This window comes from Stylophora pistillata, chromosome 4 (genome assembly GCF_964205215.1).
Source record: "Stylophora pistillata chromosome 4, jaStyPist1.2, whole genome shotgun sequence".
In the NCBI taxonomy this organism is placed as follows: Eukaryota; Metazoa; Cnidaria; class Anthozoa; order Scleractinia; family Pocilloporidae; genus Stylophora; species Stylophora pistillata.
Window position 1 is genome coordinate 21460713 of NC_142522.1, and position 23241 is coordinate 21483953.

General features: G+C 37.5%; 2 protein-coding genes across 3 annotated transcripts; both read right to left on the reverse strand.

The window, feature by feature from the left end:
- Positions 1–232: 232 nt before the first annotated feature.
- On the reverse strand, positions 233–10124 carry LOC111328753 (argininosuccinate synthase). Its single transcript, XM_022933249.2, has 17 exons — positions 9937–10124; positions 9454–9522; positions 7505–7604; positions 7319–7407; positions 6912–6968; positions 5970–6044; positions 5670–5740; positions 5508–5538; positions 4804–4863; positions 4555–4585; positions 3930–4014; positions 3467–3531; positions 3060–3133; positions 2810–2968; positions 2416–2471; positions 1944–2009; positions 233–462 (listed from the first exon to the last, which is right to left on the reverse strand). The coding sequence occupies exons 1-17, from the start codon at positions 10042–10044 to the stop codon at positions 402–404; spliced, it is 1257 nt and encodes a 418-aa protein (XP_022788984.1). The 5' UTR covers positions 10045–10124; the 3' UTR covers positions 233–401.
- Positions 10125–14594: 4470 nt separating this feature from the next.
- On the reverse strand, positions 14595–20838 carry LOC111328754 (uncharacterized). Of its 2 annotated transcripts, none has more exons than XM_088757207.1 (5): positions 20613–20838; positions 18413–18611; positions 17248–17463; positions 15801–15980; positions 14595–15015 (listed from the first exon to the last, which is right to left on the reverse strand). In XM_088757207.1, exons 1-5 carry the CDS (start codon positions 20724–20726, stop codon positions 14714–14716), a joined length of 1011 nt encoding a protein of 336 aa, XP_088613333.1. In that variant the 5' UTR covers positions 20727–20838; the 3' UTR covers positions 14595–14713. The 2 variants fall into 2 exon arrangements, with proteins under 2 accessions (XP_088613333.1, XP_088613334.1); XM_088757208.1 differs by having other exon boundaries at positions 20634–20837.
- Positions 20839–23241: the final 2403 nt, after the last annotated feature.

Consider the following 23241-nt stretch of genomic DNA (forward strand, 5'->3'; position numbering starts at 1 on the left):
GACTTTTAAGGAACCATTTTACTCATTTTGTTGAAGAGTTTAGATCCATTTAGGTGTTGTCGGAGACTGCTGAATCACTTTTGAGCATAGCAATTCTCTAAACTACTCAATTTTTAGTTCCTGAAATCCAGGTACGTCGCTTTACATAGGACCACAACGAATAACATTGGACACACAGGAAAAAGGAAAACTTGCTGATGGCGGTTCGAGCAAAGCAAACTTCAGACATTCCTTTAGCATAGCGAGAATTTTATTCTAACGAAACATTTCAACAGAAGTTTAATCTAGTTTACTAAAAACAAATAATACTCGCAGTGTTATAATATGTTAGCTTCGCTCGCTACTTTTCCACGCAATATTTCAGAGACTTATTCGTTACTCCATGAGCCACCTTCCGCATGTCAGGCGCCATTTTCTTCACCTTTGTTCAGCGCTTTTCTGAGTCGGCTGTGTTCACGAAGCCTTAAAGAAGACAGAAAAACGATCAAAGCCTCAGTTAGGTATTGCATTCATCTTCAACTACCCGCGGAATGACAGTGATACCTTGAGGGCGTTATACTCTTGATATGAAAAAAGAGCTTTAGTAAGCCTTTTAATTTATTCTGATTCAAACCCTCCAGCTATCCGCCTTTATTAAGACACCTGTACCATAGTGAAGAGGGCCAACTACAGTAAATGCTCTCCGTCTTTTACGTAAACGGTAGAAGACAGAGGTAACTGTGTGAGTGCGTTTCTTGTCACGAAGCGGAAACCTTACCATAATGGTTTAGTTGGCCCAGTGTACATGATAACTACTTTATGAGCGCATTTCGACGGAACATCTTAAGGTGGCTGAACACAGTTTTTGATACCTGTGTTTCTTTCACCATTTTCTCTAAAACCCTTGATCTCTCGGTCGCCAAAACTGGCAGCAAGCAAGTTAACAACACAAACTTTGTTTTTTGGATAGTTAAGCTGACGTATGTGCCGTTGTCATGGCGACATGAATAAATATAAACAGGCCTTTAAAATCGGTTTTGGTCATTTGTAGAAAATCTAGTCATTAGTTTTCCTTAATAATTTGCATGCAAAGAGCTTGTAACGATACTCACAAGTTAACACCATTTTGCTAACAATTTAACAGAGATCTTTAATTATCTCTTGTTGAAGGTTCACTCGATTATCTAGAATTTCTTCTATTAAAAATACTTTTTTTCGATACTCCAGTTACTTATTTCCTAAAGTATTTTCGTGCCAAATTTCGTGAAATTCTAATGAGTGGTTCTCAAGAAATAGGCATATTTCCGAGAAAGCAATTTTCCATTCAATCGCAATTTTTCGACTTACTACGCATGCGCTGCATTTAACTGGGTTCTCTCGATAACGACGAAAAAGCTGAGAATTGCTGGGTTCTTTGCACTGTTAACTTTTCTAACATGTCTTTGTAAGAAAAAATTAAAGCCCTCAAAACACTTCGCCAAGTATAGAGAAAAATAGCACAGATAGTGCGGATACGTGTTGAGTAAATAAAACGACCGCTCTATTGACGGCATGTTTGTTTTTTGCAATCCTTGCGCGCGCGCTGAATTGCATCAGCAAAAGCGCGCGCGAAAACTGTGTTCAGCCACCTTTAAGTCCCAAGACAAAGTAAACATAACAGCCAATAGGAAAGAAGAAAATATCTCAAGGAGCCAATAAGAATTCAGAAAAAAAGAAACAAGAAAATTTCGTGAAGCACGAAAAAAAAAGCGTGTGATGAAGTCACGATTACTTTTAGCTTTCATCTGATTGGTTGAGATGACACAAGTATTCTAAACCAATCACAAAGTGAAGAAAAGCAAACCAATGAATTCCTGGATTAGTTTCGTGACCCAATTGACTTCTTTTTCTCTCTGACGATAATCTTGAGCAGCTATGCCTCTGCTATAAGGACTAAATGTGCATAAAAAATGTTTTTTTTTTACCTCAAAGCGTTAATTCTGATAAAGCCAGCTGCGTCTTGTGGGTTGTAGCCAGTAATGGTATCCATGCTGAGGAAGAAATAAGAACACATAAATTTCTCGTACTTCCTCCAAAGTAATGTTTGAGAATTTCTGAAGCAGGACTAGGTAAGTAACGTCATCTCAACGTATGGAAATTAACGCTCAATAGCCGAATTGCATGAAGGGGCAAATACATTTTCCTTAATGAAAAAAAAAAAAAAGGGATATTTTGAAGTTAAATACTACATAAGAAACGGATATATTGGTGTGGTGTGATCGTCTGGGTGAGGGTAGCCCTAGGAAGAACTGTTTTCGGTAGTAGTGCCTGACGTTTTGATAACCAAAGCAGAAGTCACCATCATTACTAAAATGTAACAAAGGGAATGACAAGTACATTCAGCCTTGAATCTTTGCAAACATTTATCGATTCATATATAGGACAAAGGTGAAGTACCTGACTAATTCCTCGTTGTAGAGGGATGCTTTAGACTCGCGGCTTCTGATGTAGACCTTAAACATGAAAATTAATACATAAATAAACATTCACTAAAATAGTTAAATGTATCTGGAACAACATGAAAAACTTCCCGCAGTACGTCACGAACGTTTCGGGCGGTCAACTAACGACGACTGGTAATACGCTTACTAAGGCGGCGTGAAATGACAAAAACTATGCGCACGCGTTTTTTGCCAGGCGCGCGTTTTAATGGCAAAGTTCCTATGCCTGATGCATGTTGCCAATATACGTGTACGATTACAACCTAAATGTATATTGTACAGTGTAGCGGAGAGAATCTAATGCAGGCATAAAGTTTCACGAAAACTGCAGCAAAATTGAGAAAACATACATTTCCTTTGAACAGATCCAGTGTCACTTTTCCCTCCACGTTGTCTTGACTCTTGTCCAGACAGAAGCGCACATAATCCCCCTCAGGACTATACCAATATCCATAGTAAACCTGCTCTGAAAACTTGCCGGCCATCATCTGCTTGATTTTACGCAATTCCTACCATATAGAGATGAAGATAAGACGCTTACAGGTCAACTCTCCATGGCTTTATCTTTCATTAAAGGAACTCAAGTCTCTCACAACGTACCCTGTCCATTGTGAATGTCTCAATGTCCAAATGTGCAGCTCGCAATATGGTGCCACCGGGGCATTCATAGATTCCTTTGAAAGATAGAAAAGATATGGCAAAACAAACAATATACTGAGCGCACGTGACGGAAACGCACCATACAGTTTACACCAAGTAGCAGGCGTTAGAATAAAAATTTATAGCGCAAATCCTAGCAAAAGTTCAGGAAACGCGCGAGGCATGGGGCACAAGCTACTTCTTTTCTTTTCGCGTCACTCTCTTCGCTGCTTGCAAGTCATAATAAATGAATTTCTCCTCGTCTCTTACTCTTCTCCTAATCTTCGATAACTAGAAAGAAAGGACGTCGGTTACAAGCACGTAGCCAAGAGATTTACTGGAACCATGCAATACAGCAAACCGTTCACCTCTGGATTTCATTCCAACAAATCTGTTTTCCACGATATCAATTCTTCCAACACCATGGCGACCACTAAAACATTGAAAGAAAAGCAAGTCGGATGTGGAAATGTGCCCGCTATTTTTACCAGGTGTACTGGTAATTAACATAAACATTACACTGGGAAGGGGCACTTGGTTAATTCTGGCGAAAATAGTGACAAATTACTAAGCTAGGAAGGGTCGTCTATTGTTCACTTTGAGATTGACAATTATCAATGAACTTTTTGTCAATAACACGAGTGTTTTTTTTTTTTTTCTTATACTCCAGTTGTCGCTTGAGAAAACCGCTAATTGCATCTTGACAGATCTGGATCCAGGTCTAGGTAAGTCTACATAAGTATTAAAATTTAACTTCTTTACAGAATTTAACACTATTTCTACACATCTTGTCTCAAATGATCATTAAGTTTCCAAGCAATGTATACTGACCCCATTTTGTTGAGATAAAGGTAAATATCCAATGGTTTGTCATGCACCGTGCCATCTTTCAAGTTCTGAACTCGAACTGGCACACCTGGCATTGAAAAGATAAGAGGGGTGAGCCCATGTGCGTGTGGATTAACTTGTTTCAGGTTAAAAAAAAAACAACAACAACAAAAAACAAGTCCCTTGGACGACTAGCTAAGACCCACGGTACAGGTAAGTTATTTGTGCATATTGAAAAGAAAAAAAAAAACAAAAAAAAAACACGAAAACAGAAGTCTAGGAAATATACTTGGAGGATCTGCCTGTCCTTGTTTCCTGACTTCACAGGGTACCAGGCTATCTTCCCACAAACCTGCTTTTATTTCCACAATATACTATGTTGCAAAGAGGAGATCCAGATTGCCACCAGACCTCCAGTTAACATTATTTTTTCTAGAAGTCAGCCTCAAATAATTGTTGGACAACTCAGAGTTCAGGGTAATGTGTAGTACCACTTGCAAACCAATGAAAATTAAATAATTACAAGAAATATGTATTAAACACTACGTTTAGATGTTCAAACATCCATGTAAAACAAAGCCACAATTTCAAGGATGGATATTTTACAAGTAAAGTTTAAAATACTTACCTTTCTTAAACTCGAGCTCAAGCTGTTCTGGCTGATGAAAGAGAAAGGCAAAGATAAAGTTAATAATAATGATATATTAACTAATAACATTTAATGAGGGGTCATTATTAGTCATGCATCACCTACGAGCCCTTTGCCACCTTCTGATCAAAATTTAAATAACATCACCTCACCTACGTGTACATGATTCATTCAAGAGGTTAGTGTTAGGAAAGTCATGATTGTATACAAGAAACAGTAAAAGCTTACCTCATCAGGAGCAGATTTTGGATCAGCTGTAAAGCAGTAAAGATCATCTGGAGCCATGGTCTGAGTTTGAAAAAAGGTTTTTGTTACAAAGAGTAGTACATGTATAATGCCGAGCTAGCAGAGTAAAATATGTAAGGTCTTGATAGAAGACTGAGTCACCTAACCCTTTCGCTCCCATGGGTGACCAAGAGAGAATTTCTCCTTACAATATTAATATAATATCAGGCAGACAAGTGATGAGAGTAAAGAAAACTATAAACTAAGCGATTAGTAGTTTATTCAATACCAAATTCTCCAAACTAATATCATAAGAATTGTATGGCAGACAGCAAGGAGAATTTCTATTGAGATCTATTTACTGAAGCAAATAGGAATATTAGTCTTCCTGCTTGATAGAACATTACAGGTTATCAAGCAGTACTTGGTCATGTATCCCTTGTGGTTTGTTGGTATGGATTTAAACTCCTTGGTAAAGAGAGGCACCTACAAAGACAACATCAACTGTCTTTCTCAAAACACAAGATAATGACACTGGCCTTACAAAGACATGGGGCTCAAGATGTTACATTCCAGTTTTAGGCCAGCTTACTAATCTTTGTCTTCCACCAGAAAATAAGATAACTATAGCTTCTTCTGGGTCAATATTTCCAATAATTAAGATGAAAGTACCATGTGAACCAAATGATCAATTCACACTGACTGACCTTAGGGTTTTCAAGAATTCCAGATTCATAACTGGAACAAAGAGCAATGACAATTATTGATATGTCATACATCTACATGAAATTCAGTGATTCAAATAAGGTCATAAATTATTCAACTACTAATTAACTCTACAGAACTTAATTTGGTGGTAAAATCCTCACCTTATGTGCATAAGGTTGGCATCAATACTCCAGGGCTTCTTTGGGGTGACTGGTAATGGAATGCCCTTTTGCTGCCCAAAAATGTGAAAAAGTCAATTATCTGGTGTGCAATGCTAAAAACTGAAAATCCATTTTAAAATGTGTTGTTAATTATTTTGATGAACTTTGTTATGCTTAATTAGAATGAAACCATTATTTGAATATAAAAATAAATGCATTCATTTTTTTAGCATGAAAATTTTACACACATACCGAGATTGAGAAAAGTACGGTAATGCGGTAAAGTAAAGTAACTTTTACCTCTGCATAGTCAAACAGGTCCTTTCTTCCCTTGAATCTGTTGTAAAATTCTGGAAGTCTCCATGGGGTAATAACCTGTTGATTAAAAAAATTATACAAATATGTGTTATTGACCGAGCTTGAGGTCAAGATGGCTGGACATTGGCAGAATCCTCATATTCGGTTATTTGGACCGGGACGAAGTCAAGGCTCATAAAAACAGAAAAAAGAATGAGACTAATATCCAGCCATCTTGATGGAACAAGCTTAGTCAATAAAGGGTCCATCATGTAGCAAAAAGATCATTGCTTTCTTAAGAGTCAAGACTTGTTTGTCATGATCTTAAGTGACAGGAATGAAAGCCAACTGTTTTTGAAGCACGATAAACCCACCGCTGTACCAATTATGTCATCATGCGTTACGAAAACAAATTATGTCATAATGGTGGCTAGGTTTAAATTTTCAAGCTAAATTTTTTTAATCTTGAAACATCATTTAAATCAACTGCTTTAAGTAAAAAATATTTTGCAATAAAACTTTTTCTTACTTTTATGTTGTACGTTACAGCAGCTTTTCTAGGAGTTTATTTTTCCAGCAGGTGAAACACTCAGGTGTGTCTTGAGTTCCACTTTTTTGCTCTAACAACATTATGACCTCACCCGTGATCTGCATGTGTATTACTGAACAGATGCACCAGTATAGCAATCAGGAATCTATCTGTTAACCTCTAAGAGTGATCAGAATATAATTTCCCCTTACAGTATCACCCCTAAATCAAACATTATGGCCATGAGAATAAATTAAATGATCAACAACTACAGAAGCTCCTGATCATTAAGCAAATTCTCCTTGTCAGCCCCTTAACAATTGTATAGAGTATAGTATGGAGAATATGCTTTCTAAAATCATGGTATACAGGGTTAAACAGATTTAACATTGATGTAATAGAAGCTTTCAGCGTACCTTAACCCCTGGATACAGTGCATAGTAAGTCATCTCAAAACGCACTTGATCATTACCCTGTTAAATAAATTCATCAAGTGAAAGTCGCTGTTACGCAAGTGTAAGTGATTGGTTCCTCAAATACTTAAGGTTACAATTCCTTAACTAGAACTTGCCAAATAAAGAATGTATTTCAAACTCAATAATGTTACATTTAACAATTTAAAGAAAGCTGTGAAACACAGATTAAGGTAAGCAAATGCTTGAATTTGGGTGGCAAGAAATCATTTTAACCACTGTACATGACAGCTTCAAGCTACAAAAAAAGCATCACTAAGTATGTTCATGGTTTAGACTAACAAGAAACCTTGAGATCAACTTGACTGCCAGGACTACAATAACATTCACTGAGAGGGATTCAATTTTACCTTTCCTGTAGCACCATGGGATACATATTCTGCACCCTCCTTAAGAGCAATCTGGATTTGACGGCGAGCGATACAAGGCCTGGCAACAGCTATGACAAAGAAATTGTTGATGAAGAAGTTGTAAACGTTATTTTTGGAGGTATTTATAGAATTTAGCACCAAGTAAGCAGTAAATATAGCATCTACCTGTCCCCATCAAATAGCGATCTTCATAGATTGCATTTGCTTGTACAGCTGGAAAGATGAACTCTTTCACAAATTCTTCTCTCAAATCTTCAATAAACACCTGTTGTACCAAATGAAAAAATGCCCTTATTGTTGCAATATGTAAGAAAATGGTCCACTGCCATGAACAGTAAATAAAAAATTTCTTAAGTGTAAGAAGTATTGGAACACCATAATTCATCAAAAAAGGTCTCACAAGTTGATTTTTATCTATGAGTATCTTCTCTGTAAGGGTCAATATAAATAAATAATCATTTGTGGGAAGAAAGTGGGGGATAGGATAAAGCTGTGTCCAAACTTTGAGTGGCAGTAAAGTAAATAGCAGAAGCAGGGTAAAATCCAGGACCCAACAACATAATGAGAGATCCTCAAATTCGAATCCAAGTTACACTGAACACAAAACCAGCTTAAGTCTAAGATGGAAAGGGGTCAAAACACAAGACTTTATAACTCAATTTTGTCAACAAACACTCCAAGATGAAAAGTTTTCAATTTCACAATTTACTCCTGGAGTTTAGGTAGGAAGGGCTTGCAAGGAAGAAGCCCTAGCCTTGACCCTATTAAAGTCAATATCCATTAATTTCATAACCCTATTAACAAAAACAAAGGTTACAGATTACGGCATTAATTTTGACCTCATTTTGGCTGGTACAGTATAATTTATACAAATAGAATATTTAAAAATGGATTTTAAAAAGTTGTTTGAAAGCACACATGAAAACTGTGCATCTCCAACATTTCACTCAATTCAAGAATTTGGGTCTGGAAAGACACATTACTCATGACAGTAGATATTCAATTTGGATGAGCTGTTTTTCATGACTTAAAAAAAAAAACATGCTGTTTGGTGCTTTTGTTTGGTGAATACCTGTTTGGGCTTTAAAAAGGAGTGTACCCTCTCATACACCACTTTCATAAATGGCTGCTGGATTGATATTCTTTAGTTTAAATTCAAATTAGCCTCACTAGCCTTGCTTGAGATAATGTATTCTTTTGAATTTTGAACTGGAGAACGAGGCCAGAAAGGCTAATTTAAATTTAAACAAAAGAATATTAATCTGGCAGCCATTTATGAAAGTGGTCAATAGACTTGTATTAAATCAATTTGATATACTAGGCCAATAAATACATTTACGGTACCTTTAGAAAAAATATGAAGAGTCATTTAGAGCCATTTATGGTGATGGTTGTCATGAAAAATACCATTTCAAAGAGAGCCTATTAATTTGTGTCATGCATTACCATATGGGTAACCACAGGATTTTCACATGACACCAAAACCTACGCTGATAAAATTCCAGTAATACATGCAAGGATTTCTAATCATTAATAGAGAAAACATCCTGCTGGATACCCTAATATTCTTAATTTATATTGGCCTTGTACATGTATCTAATAAAAATAGAATTTTAAATTGGGCAATATTAAAAGAGAGGAGAAAAAATGAAATACACACAAATTTCTCAAAGTTTACATAAAGTTAAACTGGTGTACCAAAAAGCGCCTGTTTGAGGCACCTGGCAAAGAAGATCAATAAAATCCTTATTTATCTTTGCAATTACCATCATTAGCATTACAGAAAACCCCTACGAAATCAAACAAAACCTGCGGTTTTTTTTTTCAAGGTAATCGCACGATAGCTTTACTTCGCCCACAGAAAAGGTTCCAATTCAAGCCAAACCTTGAGAAACTGACTTTTAACTCATCCTCAATGAACTATATTTTCTGAATGCTTTCGGAGAAAAAAACTAATTTTTACTTATATTCAGTAATTAGAAACCAAAGTTTAGTTAAATGTGATGTTATACTTCACGGTGTGTTTAACATTATATAAATACAGGTTCCCTTTCATAACAAGGGCTATTAGTACGTGGCATTTTCAGGGCCACTTCGAATTATCATCGTCTGACCTTTTTTGCCCCTAGTTTTGTGGCCTTCTCCCTCGCTTCCTTGAAATCTTCATCTTGTCCCACATCTGCCTGAGAAAAAACCAATCGAATCAAAATTCGCGAATCTAGGAACACTTAGTTAATATCACAGCATGATTCGGTCGTTTCCAAAGAAATGAATAAGTTTATTGTTCCTCTAAGCTTGCTGTAGATCACGCTTGACTTCAGCTAGTGTACGATTTCGATTTCCATTCCATCATTTGCATATTGGACATAAGATGATTCATCAATCGATCGGTTGTTACAAACGTGTACATAAAGCTCACTGCGCGAGTCCAAAAAACTCAGTTTAACACATGTTGTTTTGTTGACTTCGGGATCATCGAATTAACGATTGGCTTCAGCGAGGGTAAATTTTACGGATACGGTTTGAAATGATAAGCTTCTGATAGATGGATCGTTTATTTTTTTAACATCAGATTATCACGAACAAATTCCACTTACCATGAAAGCAATCACTTCATACCCCTGTTCTTTGAGCCAAAGCAAGATACAAGATGTATCAAGACCTCCACTGTAAGCTAAAACCACGGTCTTCTTGTCCTCAGACATCTTTCTGCCCTTGTCGAACAATGTGCGGTTAAGCGATCTTTATTGCATATACAACAGCGGAGCAGCGTGGATATTAATATTTTTGACGATCAACTCGTTCTTTGGCGGTCAGCTGCATCTCTACTCTGATTGGTCAATTTTATAACAATCGCCATCGATTGGTTGATGCCCTGGTGTCAGCTGAGCCGGAAACCGCTGTGTTCGCGCGAAAAATGTATTTTCCGCAGATTTCATTCGCAAACAATCACATTTCCGTGTGAGAAACTCTTATCTTTGATCAGTAACTATTCAAGGGTTTCTGCGTCTTATCTTTGCCTGATTTCCGAGACCGAAAAGGGCAATATGTTATTTCACGGAGCTATTTGAATCCCATAGTGTAAATATTTTCTTGCCTTTTTTTTCTGTCGTATTTTCTCCCACCTGTATCTTGAACTAGGTAAGTGGGCCTAAGAACATAATTTGCTTTTTTAAGGTCGACCTCTCATAGAGGTGTAAGAAATATAATTCCGCAATTTCTAATCAGATTTTAGTCATTGGAATCTCGCCGCACATGGCCAATGCGATGCGATCATGCTGACACAGACTATTTTAAAATTTATTGACATCAATACTAATACATTGGGAATTAAGACAGGTTACCCAAAAATATTTTTATATTTATTGACGTCTCTACTATTACAATGGGAGTTGGGACAGGCTGCCGCATTCAAAAAGAAACCGACATGTCCGTATTGTCTCGAAATATTCAGTGGGGTTTGGGGACAATTGGTCCCCATCTCTTTATATTTAAACTTCTTGTGGGGTAATACTGTTGGGTGAACTGTTAGGCGCTTTGCAGTCGCAGCCTTTGAAATAGAGCAGTATGCGAGAATTCATCCAAATAGCCAAGCGTAGATGAACAATAACATGCACTGGCATTATCATTATTTTGCCAATGGCGCCAACGGCTTACTTAACATGTTTTGCGTTTTAGAATCTTCGATATAAATCTGAGGCTAATACTGACAATTGATCGCTTGTTATGAATTATTTCACCTTCAGTTACATGATCACTAACTATTCAACATTGCCACACATGAATAAAGATGCAACGACAGTGTTGTGAGGTAATTTGGAGTTTTTATTGAGACTTTTTCAGTTTAGCTTTTTCTTTTGTTAAGCCTTGCCTTTTGCGCCTACGTGTTGTTTTGGTAGATTTATAGTTTTGATATTTTATTTTTAGTGTGTACTTGCTAGGCTCAGTTCGCGGATTCCCTTATTACCGTGTTAGACATTTTAATCGCTTGTTATGGTTGAGAATAATTAGTTTCATAGGTGGTCGTGTTTGGGTTGGTAAAGCTGACCTTGAGTGACCCACACTGAAATTCCTGTTTGCGTACGCGATTCTTGTGCGCAGCTCGACTGTTAGCCTGCGTGCAGCCGAACGAAAACCCCGGTTTGATTCGCAGACGAATAAAACCGGGGTTTTCGCTCGGCTGCACGCAGGCTACTCGACTGCTAGCGTTTAATATTGTTTCCTTGGCGCTCGTCGAGTACTTCGGTGGGGGCCACCCAGTTTCCCCCTTTTGCAAATGAACGGATACACTATGAAAACTCTCACGGTCAGCTAACCCAAACATGTCAACGATTTTCCTACTTAATACGTTGGTACTTCTCGCTAGTGCAGAGAGAAGAAGTGTCGCTGTAGTAGAAGTCAATTCCTTTAGAAGAGAATTAAAAAAGTACAGAGTCCTAGTACCTCGGGTTAATTGGGCTAAGCGAGTTGAACAACCCCTAACAACTGAAACATTTCCAGAGCGGGGGAAATTGGACTTGAGTTTATTTACCTCTCTTCTGCGGGGTCTGGTTTGAGAACCTCACTATAGTTTATCGTTAACGAGCCACCGAACTCTTAAACAATCAGAGCTTTCATAGGCATACTTATGAAGAAAATATGGAGAGACATCCGAAAGTGTTGGGGCTTCAAACACACTCCATGCATTCAAAAACAAAAAATACAACGTCTGGTTATCTACATCTTTTAAATAGCGTGACTAGTTTTAGTACGACTATCTCTTTCTGAGCACGCATACACACACAAGCTGGTACTTTGTGTAGGGATTTGTTGTCGCGCATTTCGCCGAGTTAACTATTTTCTTTTTCATGAAAACGTTAAACCGATGGCAAGTTTGTTTCGCAAACTTTGCCATAGTTTTTATTAATTGGTAATAGGACTTCGTGTCGTCCAATCCTGTCCGTAATCATATTCGTAACTAATTGAATCAGACTCCCGCTTTGCGGTCTTTGCTAATCACCCATGCATATGATTTCAGACCTAGACTCCATGCATATGACTACAGAATTTGACTCCACTCAGTTCTATTGGCTACCTGTGAGTTATCGAAATGTTTTTAACATTTTTCTTTTTAATTCTAAGAATTTTAATGATTAAGCCCCGTCATACAAAGTGGTTTGATCAAGGTTTACTCCCTAACCCTTTCAATCGGACCTTATTGCTAATTCTTCGCTCGAGTTGCTAACCATTTCCTTGTAAATCACATACAAGAATTTGGTGCTGGATCAGGAGAACGGCTTCTACCCGATAAGTCTGAATATTCTTATTATCTTATTATATTATTCTTATATTCTTATTCTTATTATTATTATTATTATTATTATCTGTTTGATTGATAATGTATGGATATTAAAGGGAGAAGTTTCATGTTAATCACTTCTGAGAATTGAAGAATTAGACCAAACCTTAGATCTTCTTCACAACAAGTTTTAATTCTACCTTTTCTAAAACACGAGAACATATGGTGCCACAGTCGTTATTTTATTTTGACATTTAAATATTATTATGTAATTTGGAGCCAGCACCTCGTTTATTGGTACAAGATTCAGTGATCTTTTCAAGAGAATAATCATAAATAAAGGAACTGAGACTTTAAAATCTAATTATCGTCCTGTATCTGTATTATCGGCTGTTTCAAAGGTAGCGGAAAGAGTTATCTTTGATCAGTTATATGAGTTTTCTCTTGACTTTCTCAGCGCGAATTTGTCTGGTTTCTTGAAAGGACACTCGTGTACGACAGCCCTTCTCAAGACATTCGAAGACATTAGGAAAAAATTAGACTCTAGCGAACACTCTGCAGCAATTACCATAGATCTCTCCAAAGCATTTGACTCTATCAATCATGATTTGCTTCTTGCAAAACTGTCAGCTTATGGTGTAACTAAAGACGCCTTACAACTTCTACGTTCTTACTTGACTGACCGTAAGCAACATGTCAAGACTGACGGTCTTTTGTCGGACTGGCAAATTGTGAGGTGTGGAGTTCCTCAAGGCTCAATCTTGGGCCACCTTCTCTTCAATATATACATGAACGATGTGAATTTTTCAGATATTTCGTGCTCTCTAAGATTTTATGCTGATGACACTACTGGGTACTCTTCAAACCTCTGTCCATCTACCTTGCAAATAAATCTACAAAACAACGTTGGTCTACTCGCTTCCTGGTTTTGTGAGAACTTTCTGGCGATCAATCATAGTAAATCTCAATCCATAGTTTTCAACAGAGCAACTTTACCAACGCCCTTTGTTATTGACAGTAATGAACTGGATTACGTTACACATATGAAGCTTCTTGGAGTAGTCATCGACAATTCACTCTCTTTCAACGTACACATTAAAGAAGTTTGCCGGAAAGTGAATACAAAAGTTTCAATTCTCCGTCGCATTCGTAAATTTATACCCTCAGATGTGATGATTAAATTGTACAAAGCTTTCATTCTCCCTCACTTCGAATATGCATCACCACTGTTTATAGGTCTAAGTAAGGGTCTGTCTGCGAAACTGGAGTCAACCAATGCATTCGCTCTGAGGACTCTTCTCAATTATTCTAAGTCGACTGCTTACGAAGAGTTATTGAAAACTGCAAATATTAAAAGTTTAGAACATCGACGCATAGAACAAGCACTTATACTTGTATATAAAAGTATTCATAACCAGACACCGAACTACATTCAGGAATTGTTTTCTCTGCGAAGTAATGGTTACAGCCTACGTGGCCATCTTAAGGTTGTTCTTCCAAGACCAACCTCATCTTATATGCAACATTCTTTTACGTACCAGGCTAGCAAACAATGGAACAATCTGACAGACAAAATAAGGATGTCGGAATCCCTTTCTATATTTAGGAAAAATTTGCAAGACATACAGTTGTCCTCATCGTATGACTGCAGCTGTTTGTTTTGTAAACAAATAGTCTAGTCACAAATAGCAATTATTCATTCTAGATAATTAATTTTTATTTCTTACCTATTACTTATTACTTATATATGTAAATTATGTCAAATTTTTATGGCACATTTGCATTTAAACGAGCTATTCGCTCATATGCGATATGTGGCTAAATAAAGTTACTTACTTACTTACTTACTTAAATAGAATGGAACAGAGAAAAAACACAAACACTGGTCTTAACGCCAAACTCGTAAAGTTATCTTGAGCGGCCCTTCCGTAAGTTATGAAACCCTAAATATCCACCGCTAAAGAAAATTCCAGTGCATTTAACTTGGAACAAAATATATTGAAAAAAGTTTCGTTAGCATTTCATGCTGTTTTTTCAAGCTACAATCCACCAAGTAAAAGTTTTCTTGAGATTAACCGATTAAGTATTTATTCAGCTCAAGGCTTCATCAAGATTTTTCCTGCAGATTTTCCACTTTCCAACAACTCGTAAGCTTTCTTTCCCTCGGACAGTGGTAATACAGTAAAGTCACCAAACTTCACTTTGCCTGTCTTGATCCATTCAAACACTTCAGAGCTACGCCACTTCAAATCCTCTTCCTTTTTGATGTGATGAAATAACGAAGGTCGGCAGACGGAGAATGATCCTTTGGCGAGTATACTTAGATCTAACGGAGGAGGGGGCCCGGAAACTACTCCAAAAGACACCACCTTTCCTTGCATAGCTAAACACTCGAAGTCTGCAGCGAAACAGGAAAGAGACTGAAGATAACTAAGGCACCCATTAAACTACATCGTGATATCTCTATTGAGACTGAAGACAGGTATTGTCGTGAACGGGTTTTATACATTCCTACGTGAAGCATGAAGTGGAAGTGTTTATTTTCGAGAATCTCATAAAGGGCAGTTTTCAGGGTGACTTAATTTAAGGGTTCGTACGGGTCATGGAAAACCTGGAAAGTCATGGAATTTCGAAAAAAAAATTCCAGGCCTGGAAAGTCATGGAATTTCGATCAGAGTCATGGAAAGTCATGGAAAATTGTTATAATTTGACATTTTGCAAAAACCGAGATGAAAATAAAGAAAATTCCTTGCTTTCACAAGTTTTTGTTTGATAAACTATTCCTTGTTTACGTGTTTGCAACGACAAACGCGCATTTTTCCCCCGATACCGTGTGATACGTTTTTGCTGAGACCTGGGGCCGAGTCCCAGCATCGCCATCGCCATCGCCATCGTTTAATAAACGATCCGTTCCCCTTGAAACCTTTGAGTTTTGATGACCGCAAAGATTCATATTTTCTTGATTTCAAGGATTAAGAATGTAAAATGGTCTAAATACTTCTTTTTTCGCGTCTGTCCTCCCGAAAACGGTAAGAACCAATTAAAATGGGTTTATAATTTACCTCATAATGTAAAAAATAATAGAATATTCCGTTGTACTAATCTTTCCTTGAGATAAATCAGGAAATTGTTGTACTTGAACGAAAAAATATAAATATCCCTGACATTCGATCCACTTCATACCTTTTTCAAAGGTTTTTTTTCCAATACCATCGTAAATAACATTCACCCCTTCTCCATCAGTGATCCTGTTGACTTCCTCTGCAAAATCTCTCTGTGAGTAAAGAATGACCTCATCGGCACCAGCCTCCCTCGCTTTTGCTGCTTTGGCCTCAGTGCTGGTTGTTCCAATCACAAACGCTCCTGATAGATATTGAAATCATGGTCTTGAAGTAATTCACCTTTTAGGTCTTAATGGGCCTTTTGCAGTTAGAGATCACGTGCTTAGATACCGCATAGCCACGCCATACTGGAGAGCAAGCACTCCAGTGATATCAGACAAAACAGAGATCGCAGAGGTCTGCATTCAAACAAAGAATACAGCGGATAACAAGTTAAAGGGTATCCCAATTCGAGAAATCTTGTAAGTTTCAATCTACAGCTTCCTTGGAGTGTATCAGCGAAAAATGAATTTTGGTGTGATTTTGCTGCTGGTACACTCCGGGGAAGCTGTTGATTACTTCTTACTGGATTTCTTGAATTGGGATACCTTTTGACCAATTATCCGCTGTATTCTTTGTTTGACTGCAGACCTCTGTGACCTCTATACTGTCTGAGATCACTGGACTGCTTGCTCTCCAGTATGGCATTGCTATGCGGTATCTATGCACGTGATCTCTAGCTGCAAAAGGCCTATTGAATTGACTAGAAAATTAGCAAGACTAAAAGAAGTCGAAAGACAAGTAAAAGGAAATTGGCAAAAGAAGTTCCTTATTGTTCTTCTCATTGCCTATAACAAACGGGTTATATGAATTTTCTCAAATGAAGGCAAACTAATTGCAGACAAATTAACAGTAACTCAATAAAATTCACTTGCCACTATTCCATCCCTTCTCCCAGCATCTACACCCCTCCTTTTTAAGTGTCACCTTCCATTCCAAACTTTCCTTTTAACCAAAAACTCAATCTTAACATTTAACCAGTAGTCTAGTTATGCAGTAAATAGGCTACATATCGTCTTTGAGGGTTTATAAGTATTTGTTGAACTACTGCTTACTTTGCCCAGTCCCTCTATTTAAAATCATGTTTCTCTAAAAATTACCCTAATAGAGCTCCTCTCCAAAAGTACTACAGAGTGACACTGACATAGCTTGTTTTTTCACAAGATAACTAAAAAATTTTCAAGTATAAAATGAAACCTCTTTTTGGGACATCTTCTCAAGTTACTTTTATACTAGTCCTGAGAGTGTCCCCTTCAAAATATTCCACTGTATATCTCCAATGGGCCATTTTTGATAGATCAAAATTCTAACATGGCTCCAAGGCTAGGGGGGATAAAACAAAAGAAATTAATTATTCACTCCTCAACCTCGATGTGATTTTCATTGTTTTATTCCCCAAGCCTTGGAGTCAAGTTCGAATTTTAATATAACAAAAATGACCCACTTGCAGTCTTGAATGCTTTTGTCACCTGCATTCTTTGCTACTTGACAAACAAGTGACCCAGTCCCTCCAGAAATAGCATGTATCAGCACCTTGTCACCAGGATTCACTCTGCCAGTTGTGTGCACAAGGTAGTGTCCAGTCATCCCCTGAATCATTGATGTAGCAGCTTGCTCAAGACTAATTTCATCTGGAACTTTCACCAGTCTTGATGCTGACACTTTTGCATATTCAGCATGTGCCCCTGATGATAAAAATGAGTAATAAATTATTAATGGTATCAGGCTATGTTATCTTTTTAAAATTCAAGTCTAAATGCTTAACAGTTGGCATAACAAGTCAGGGTGTAGTCACTGTTTGAGCCACAACTTTGCATAAATTTTGATCTTTCAAGACATTTGCACTTGAAGGACTTTAGATTGAATCCACAACCTCTCTCGTCACATCTTAAATTTGATAATTGACTTTTAAAATTAACACCTCCAAACAAATTGCAACTTGCTTTATTGGAATTACCAGAAGAAAAATCAACAAAAATTCATAATAAAATCAGGTAAACCTACTTATTTTTTCAATGGCAAAAGACTTTACTTGATGTATCCTCCGTAAATAGACATACCTAGGAGATTCCTTCACCTACTTTTATCAGGAGAGTGGAAGATTCACAATTTCAGTATTTTAGGGAACTGGCATATACCAGTATGAATATGTCTATGGTTCTTGCAAAAAAGGTAAGCTCCATTGTTAGATCACACATGTCTATAAAGAATCTTGTCATCTAATATTGACATCCGTATTAAGGTTTATAATATAAATAAGCTTCAGTAATAGGCCATTTTATAGTTGTGTACTTGGTTGCCAAGCCTTTGATTTGGAGTGAGGCTGAAGGTAACCTTATTGTGATAGAGACCATTTAGTTGGCATGGTAATAACAATGTTGCTCTTAGCCTCACTCCTGTTTAAAGGCTTGGTAACCAAGCATGTGACAGTGAAATGGACTATTATATATGTATTGCCATAAAAATTTCATTGTTGACGTGTTTGCAGTTGCTTACAAATGGTTTGAAGTGCCCATGGGAGGCTCCAACTATCAGGATTTCATATACACAAGTTTATTGTTCTGGAGAACTGCTTGTTTGTATGAGGTGACTAGGCACATATTAAAACATCCACAAAATATATTATTTATTTACCAGATCCGATAACTGCATATGCTACTCTCTCTCCTTTGGTTATGCCTGTGACATTAGCGCCAATTTTTTCCACTATTCCAGCAGCCTCCACCCCCATTGTCAAAGGAAACCCTGATCCTACAGCCTTGAGAGGCAAAGCACCTTTCCTTATCATAACTTCAAGGAAATTCAAGCCACAAATCTCATTTTTTACCAAAACCTGAAGACAACATAAAACAAATTTTAACCCAAAGCTACCATAAGTTACTTCATACCTGGTAAAACTTCAAGCAGTCAATCTTGTATCTCTGGTAACCTAAATTGTTGCAAGTTTTGGTTTATGAAGATGTTGAACATCTCAATGTTATTACATTTGACCACTTAATTTCATTCTTTTCCTCACACACTTACAAAAATTGGTCAAACTGGGTGCACATAATCCATAAACAAAATTAAATTCAGTTGCACAATTTCAATTATCTTTGAACCTAAAACTAATTATTAGAAAATTATATTAATAATTTAAGACTTCACTTTCATCAAACTGTATGGGAAATGGGGAGATCTGCTTTCCATACACTGGGGACTGCAGTAAGCTAGGATGGTTATCATAACTGGTTATAATTTAGGGATTGGTATTGAAAAGGGTAGTTCAGTGATCTGAGAAACCTGCTTTGTGGCTTTATAAAGATTGCACACACTAATATAATATCTCACTGATAAAACACAAAAAGTATTGTATGACAATACAAGTCATTGCAAAATTAACAACAATATTACTGCAGGGGTCCAAAGCTGATCTGTGTTTAATGGGCATTGACAAGGTAATAAAATGGTAATCTAAACTTTCACTTTTTTGACGCAGGAATGCTTTTTACAAATCAGTAATGACAAAACAAAATATTTGTATAATACATTGTTCTCTAGCTCTTACAAACTGAAGAATTAATCTTCTGCATTGCCACACTTCATTAAAAGGTTTTGGTTTCAAAAATCATTTTTTGTGGGATTATACTATTACTGTATTTTCCTTGAATAAGCCACTGGGCACTTAGATAAAATTTTGGCTAAAATGAGGACGCTCAATGGAGAGGGGCACTTCTACGATTCTGCTGTAGTTTAGAACTTGAAAAGTTACTGCTGAAGTAGCAATAGAAGCAGGTTTTTCTTGTATCCTTGATGTTCAATACAGTCAAGGAGTTGGGGGAGAGCATTTAACACTTGTGACCTAGGGGCGGGCTCTTTTCCGGGGAAGGAAGCTGATTAGATCGGTAGGGCATGGACGCTTATTCGGGTAAATAGTTATGGTATGTGAACTAGGCAGTTTGCAGTCACAGCATTTGAAATAGAGCGGTATGCGAGAATTCATGTATACAAAACTTGCATTGGTGAAAATCAGACCTGAAAAAATTTCAGGCCTGTACGGGACTCGAACCACTGACCTCTGCGATACTAGTGCAGCGCTCTACCAATTGAGCTAACAAGCCAACTGGGAGCAGGCCATCAAATTAATTCGACATGAACCCGTAGATGATAAATCAAACAACAACAAACATATGAAACATATGTATGAACTGCGATTATGAAACGTATATGTGCACGATCCTTCGCAGTAAAGCACTATTTGAGCAATAGTGAAAATAGGTCTGATTTTCACTATTGCTCAAATAGTGCTTTACTGCGAAGGATCGTGCACATATACGTTTCATAACCGCAGTTCATACATATGTTTCATATGTTTGTTGTTGTTTGATTTATCATCTACGGGTTCATGTCGAATTAATTTGATGGCCTGATCCCAGTTGGCTTGTTAGCTCAATCGGTAGAGCGCTGCACTAGTATCGCAGAGGTCAGTGGTTCGAGTCCCGTACAGGCCTGAAATTTTTTTCAGGTCTGATTTTCACTATTGCTCAAATAGTGCTTTACTGCGAAGGATCGTGCACATATACGTTTCATAACCGCAGTTCATACATATGTTTCATATGTTTATTGTTGTTTAAAACTTGCATTGTCGTCAATTATTTTGCCAATGGCGCCTACTGCTTCTCTTCACATGTTTCGTTTTATGAATATCAGCTACAGCAGGTTAATAACTATTTTAGCTCCAATTACGTGATCACTAAAAGCTAAGACAAGTTATCGATATTATTCAACACCGCCACACATGAATATAGACGCAAAGACCGAGACCGTTCTCGGGTGGGAGAAATGTCAAATGAACCTGATTGATGAGTTTATTTACCTCTCCTTGTGAAGGTTCTGGCTTTGGAACCTCAGTATACTTTATCTTCGACGAGTCGCCGAACTCTTCAACTATCAGGGCTTTCATAGACATCCTTCTGGAGAAAATATAAACAGCCTTCCAAAAAGTATTAGGGCTTTCGAACACACTCTACGCCAAAACAAAGAATACGCCGTCTGGCAACCTCCATCCCTTGCGTGACAGCGTGACAAGTTTTTCTGTGACATTCTAAATTTCTGAGCCAACATGTTGTCAGAGGGGATCTGAAACGAACCGCGACGGCAACGACAACGAAGACGTGGCGAAACAAAACATGTAATCGTCAGAATAGCAGCTCAGCACATGCATTTTAAAACTTTGAACATTTCTTAGCCGTCTTCTGCCAAACAACAACTTGAAATCTACGGTGGCTCTCAAGGGCCATCCACCAACAAAAATTTTCATGACTTTATCGCGCGATAAGTTTTGCTAAGCCCATTCTTTCAAAAAATTTGCAATCAACATTATCGCGCGATAGATAAACTTATCGCGCGATAGAACAACTTATCGCGCGATAGAACACTGTATCGCGCGATAGAACACTGTATCGCGCGATAGAACAACTTATCGCCCGATAGAACAACCTATCGCGCGATAATTTTATTACTAGCTCCCATAGCCCCACGACCATTAACACGTGGTCACATCTATAGCAAGATGGCGGACCAAGGACCAAGTTACGAACGTGAGTAATTGTCCAAGAAATAAAGACTTTTATTCTTGATTTTTGAGCAAGAGACGGTAATCTTTGGGTTAAATTAAATTTCTATGCTTTCTACGCCTTATATTCATCAACAATCTTTCACCTTATACACCTTATATAGTTTAAAAACGTATTCCTACACCTTATATTCATAAACAATCTTTCAAATATAGAGCAATAAAGTCCCTCTCATATCTTTAACCCCACTTACTAATATAGCATAGAAATATAAGTTAATTTAATCCAAAGATTACCGTCTCTTGCTCAAAAATCTAGAATAAAAGTCTTTATTTCGTAAACAATTACTCACCTTCGAAACTTGGTCCGCCATCTTGCTATAGATGTGACCACGTGCTAATGGTCGTGGGGCTATGGGAGCTAGCAATAAAATTATCGCGCGATAATATTATCTATCGCGGGATAAGTTGATCTATCGCGCGATAAGTTGTTCTATCGCGCGATAAGTTGTTGTATCGGGCGATAAGTTGTTCTATCACGCGATAAGTTGTTCTATCGCGCGATTAGTTCTATCGCGTGATAAGTAGTTCTTTCGCGCGATAAGTTGTTCTATCGCGCGATAATGTTGATTGCAAATTTTTTTGAATGAATGGACTTAGCAAAACTTATCGCGCGATAAAGTCATGAAAATTTTTGTAGGTGGATGGCCCTTCAGAGCCACCGTAGAAATCACAAAAATTTACGTTGTCCAGGATTGGAAACATAGGCTCGGGTAGGAACGTTATGTATGGGGACATATAATGTATCGAATACTATGATATCAAATATGGGGTATATACTTCATTCCAGTATACCATAGGACTGATACTCTATCCCTACCGCTGACTGACTGTGACTGACTGTCCCTAAGATTGATCATCTGTCCCTAGCATTGATCATCTGTCCCTAGCATTGATCATCTGTCCCTAACATTGATCGTCTGTCCCTAACAGTGATCATCTGTCCCTAGTACTGATCATCTGTCCCTAACATTGATCATCTGTCTCTAACATTGATCATCTGTCCCTAACACTGATCATCTGTCCCTAGTACTGATCATCTGTCCCTAACATTGATAATCTGTCCCTAGTACTGATCATCTGTCCCTAACATTGATCATCTGTCCCTAACATTGATCATCTGTCCCTAACATTGATCATCTGTCCCTAACATTGATCATCTGTCCCTAACATTGATAATCTGTCCCTAACACTGATAATCTGTCCCTAGTACTGATCATCTGTCCCTAACATTGATCATCTGTCCCTGACACTGATCATCTGCCCCTAACATTGATCATGTCCCTAAGACTGATCATCTGTCCCTAACATTGATCATCTGTCCCTAACTTTCATCATCTGTCCCTAACACTGATCATGAAACCTTTTCTTTTCACTGCCTGGTATCGACCACCAAAGTTAGATTCTCAATGCTTTAAGTATTTTGAGTTATTTTTGAAGAAAGTAGCGCCAAAATATAAAGAAATTTATTTGCTTGGCGATTTGAATTGTAATTTTTTATCAAAACCCCAGGAGTATCACACTTCATGAGAAGGAAAACGAAGCGATTTGTGAAATAAAAGAGAAGATCTCCATGTGGATCTACGCCATAGAAAGTGCTAAACTGCAAGATGAAGTAACAACTCTGGATTCAATCAGCCAAATAAGTGTTTCCCGCGTTTCGAAGTCAAGTAAAGTGTCGAAGGTGTTCCATACCAGCAGCTCATCTAGTTCAGTAAGAAGGAGGCCTATTGAGGAAACAGCAAACCGTAAAGCCCTTGAAGCAAAATTGAAGTTGTTCAAGGAAAAACAGGAATTAGCAGAGAGAAAGCTTCAGTTACAGAAAATAAAGGAGGAAGAAGAATCTCAC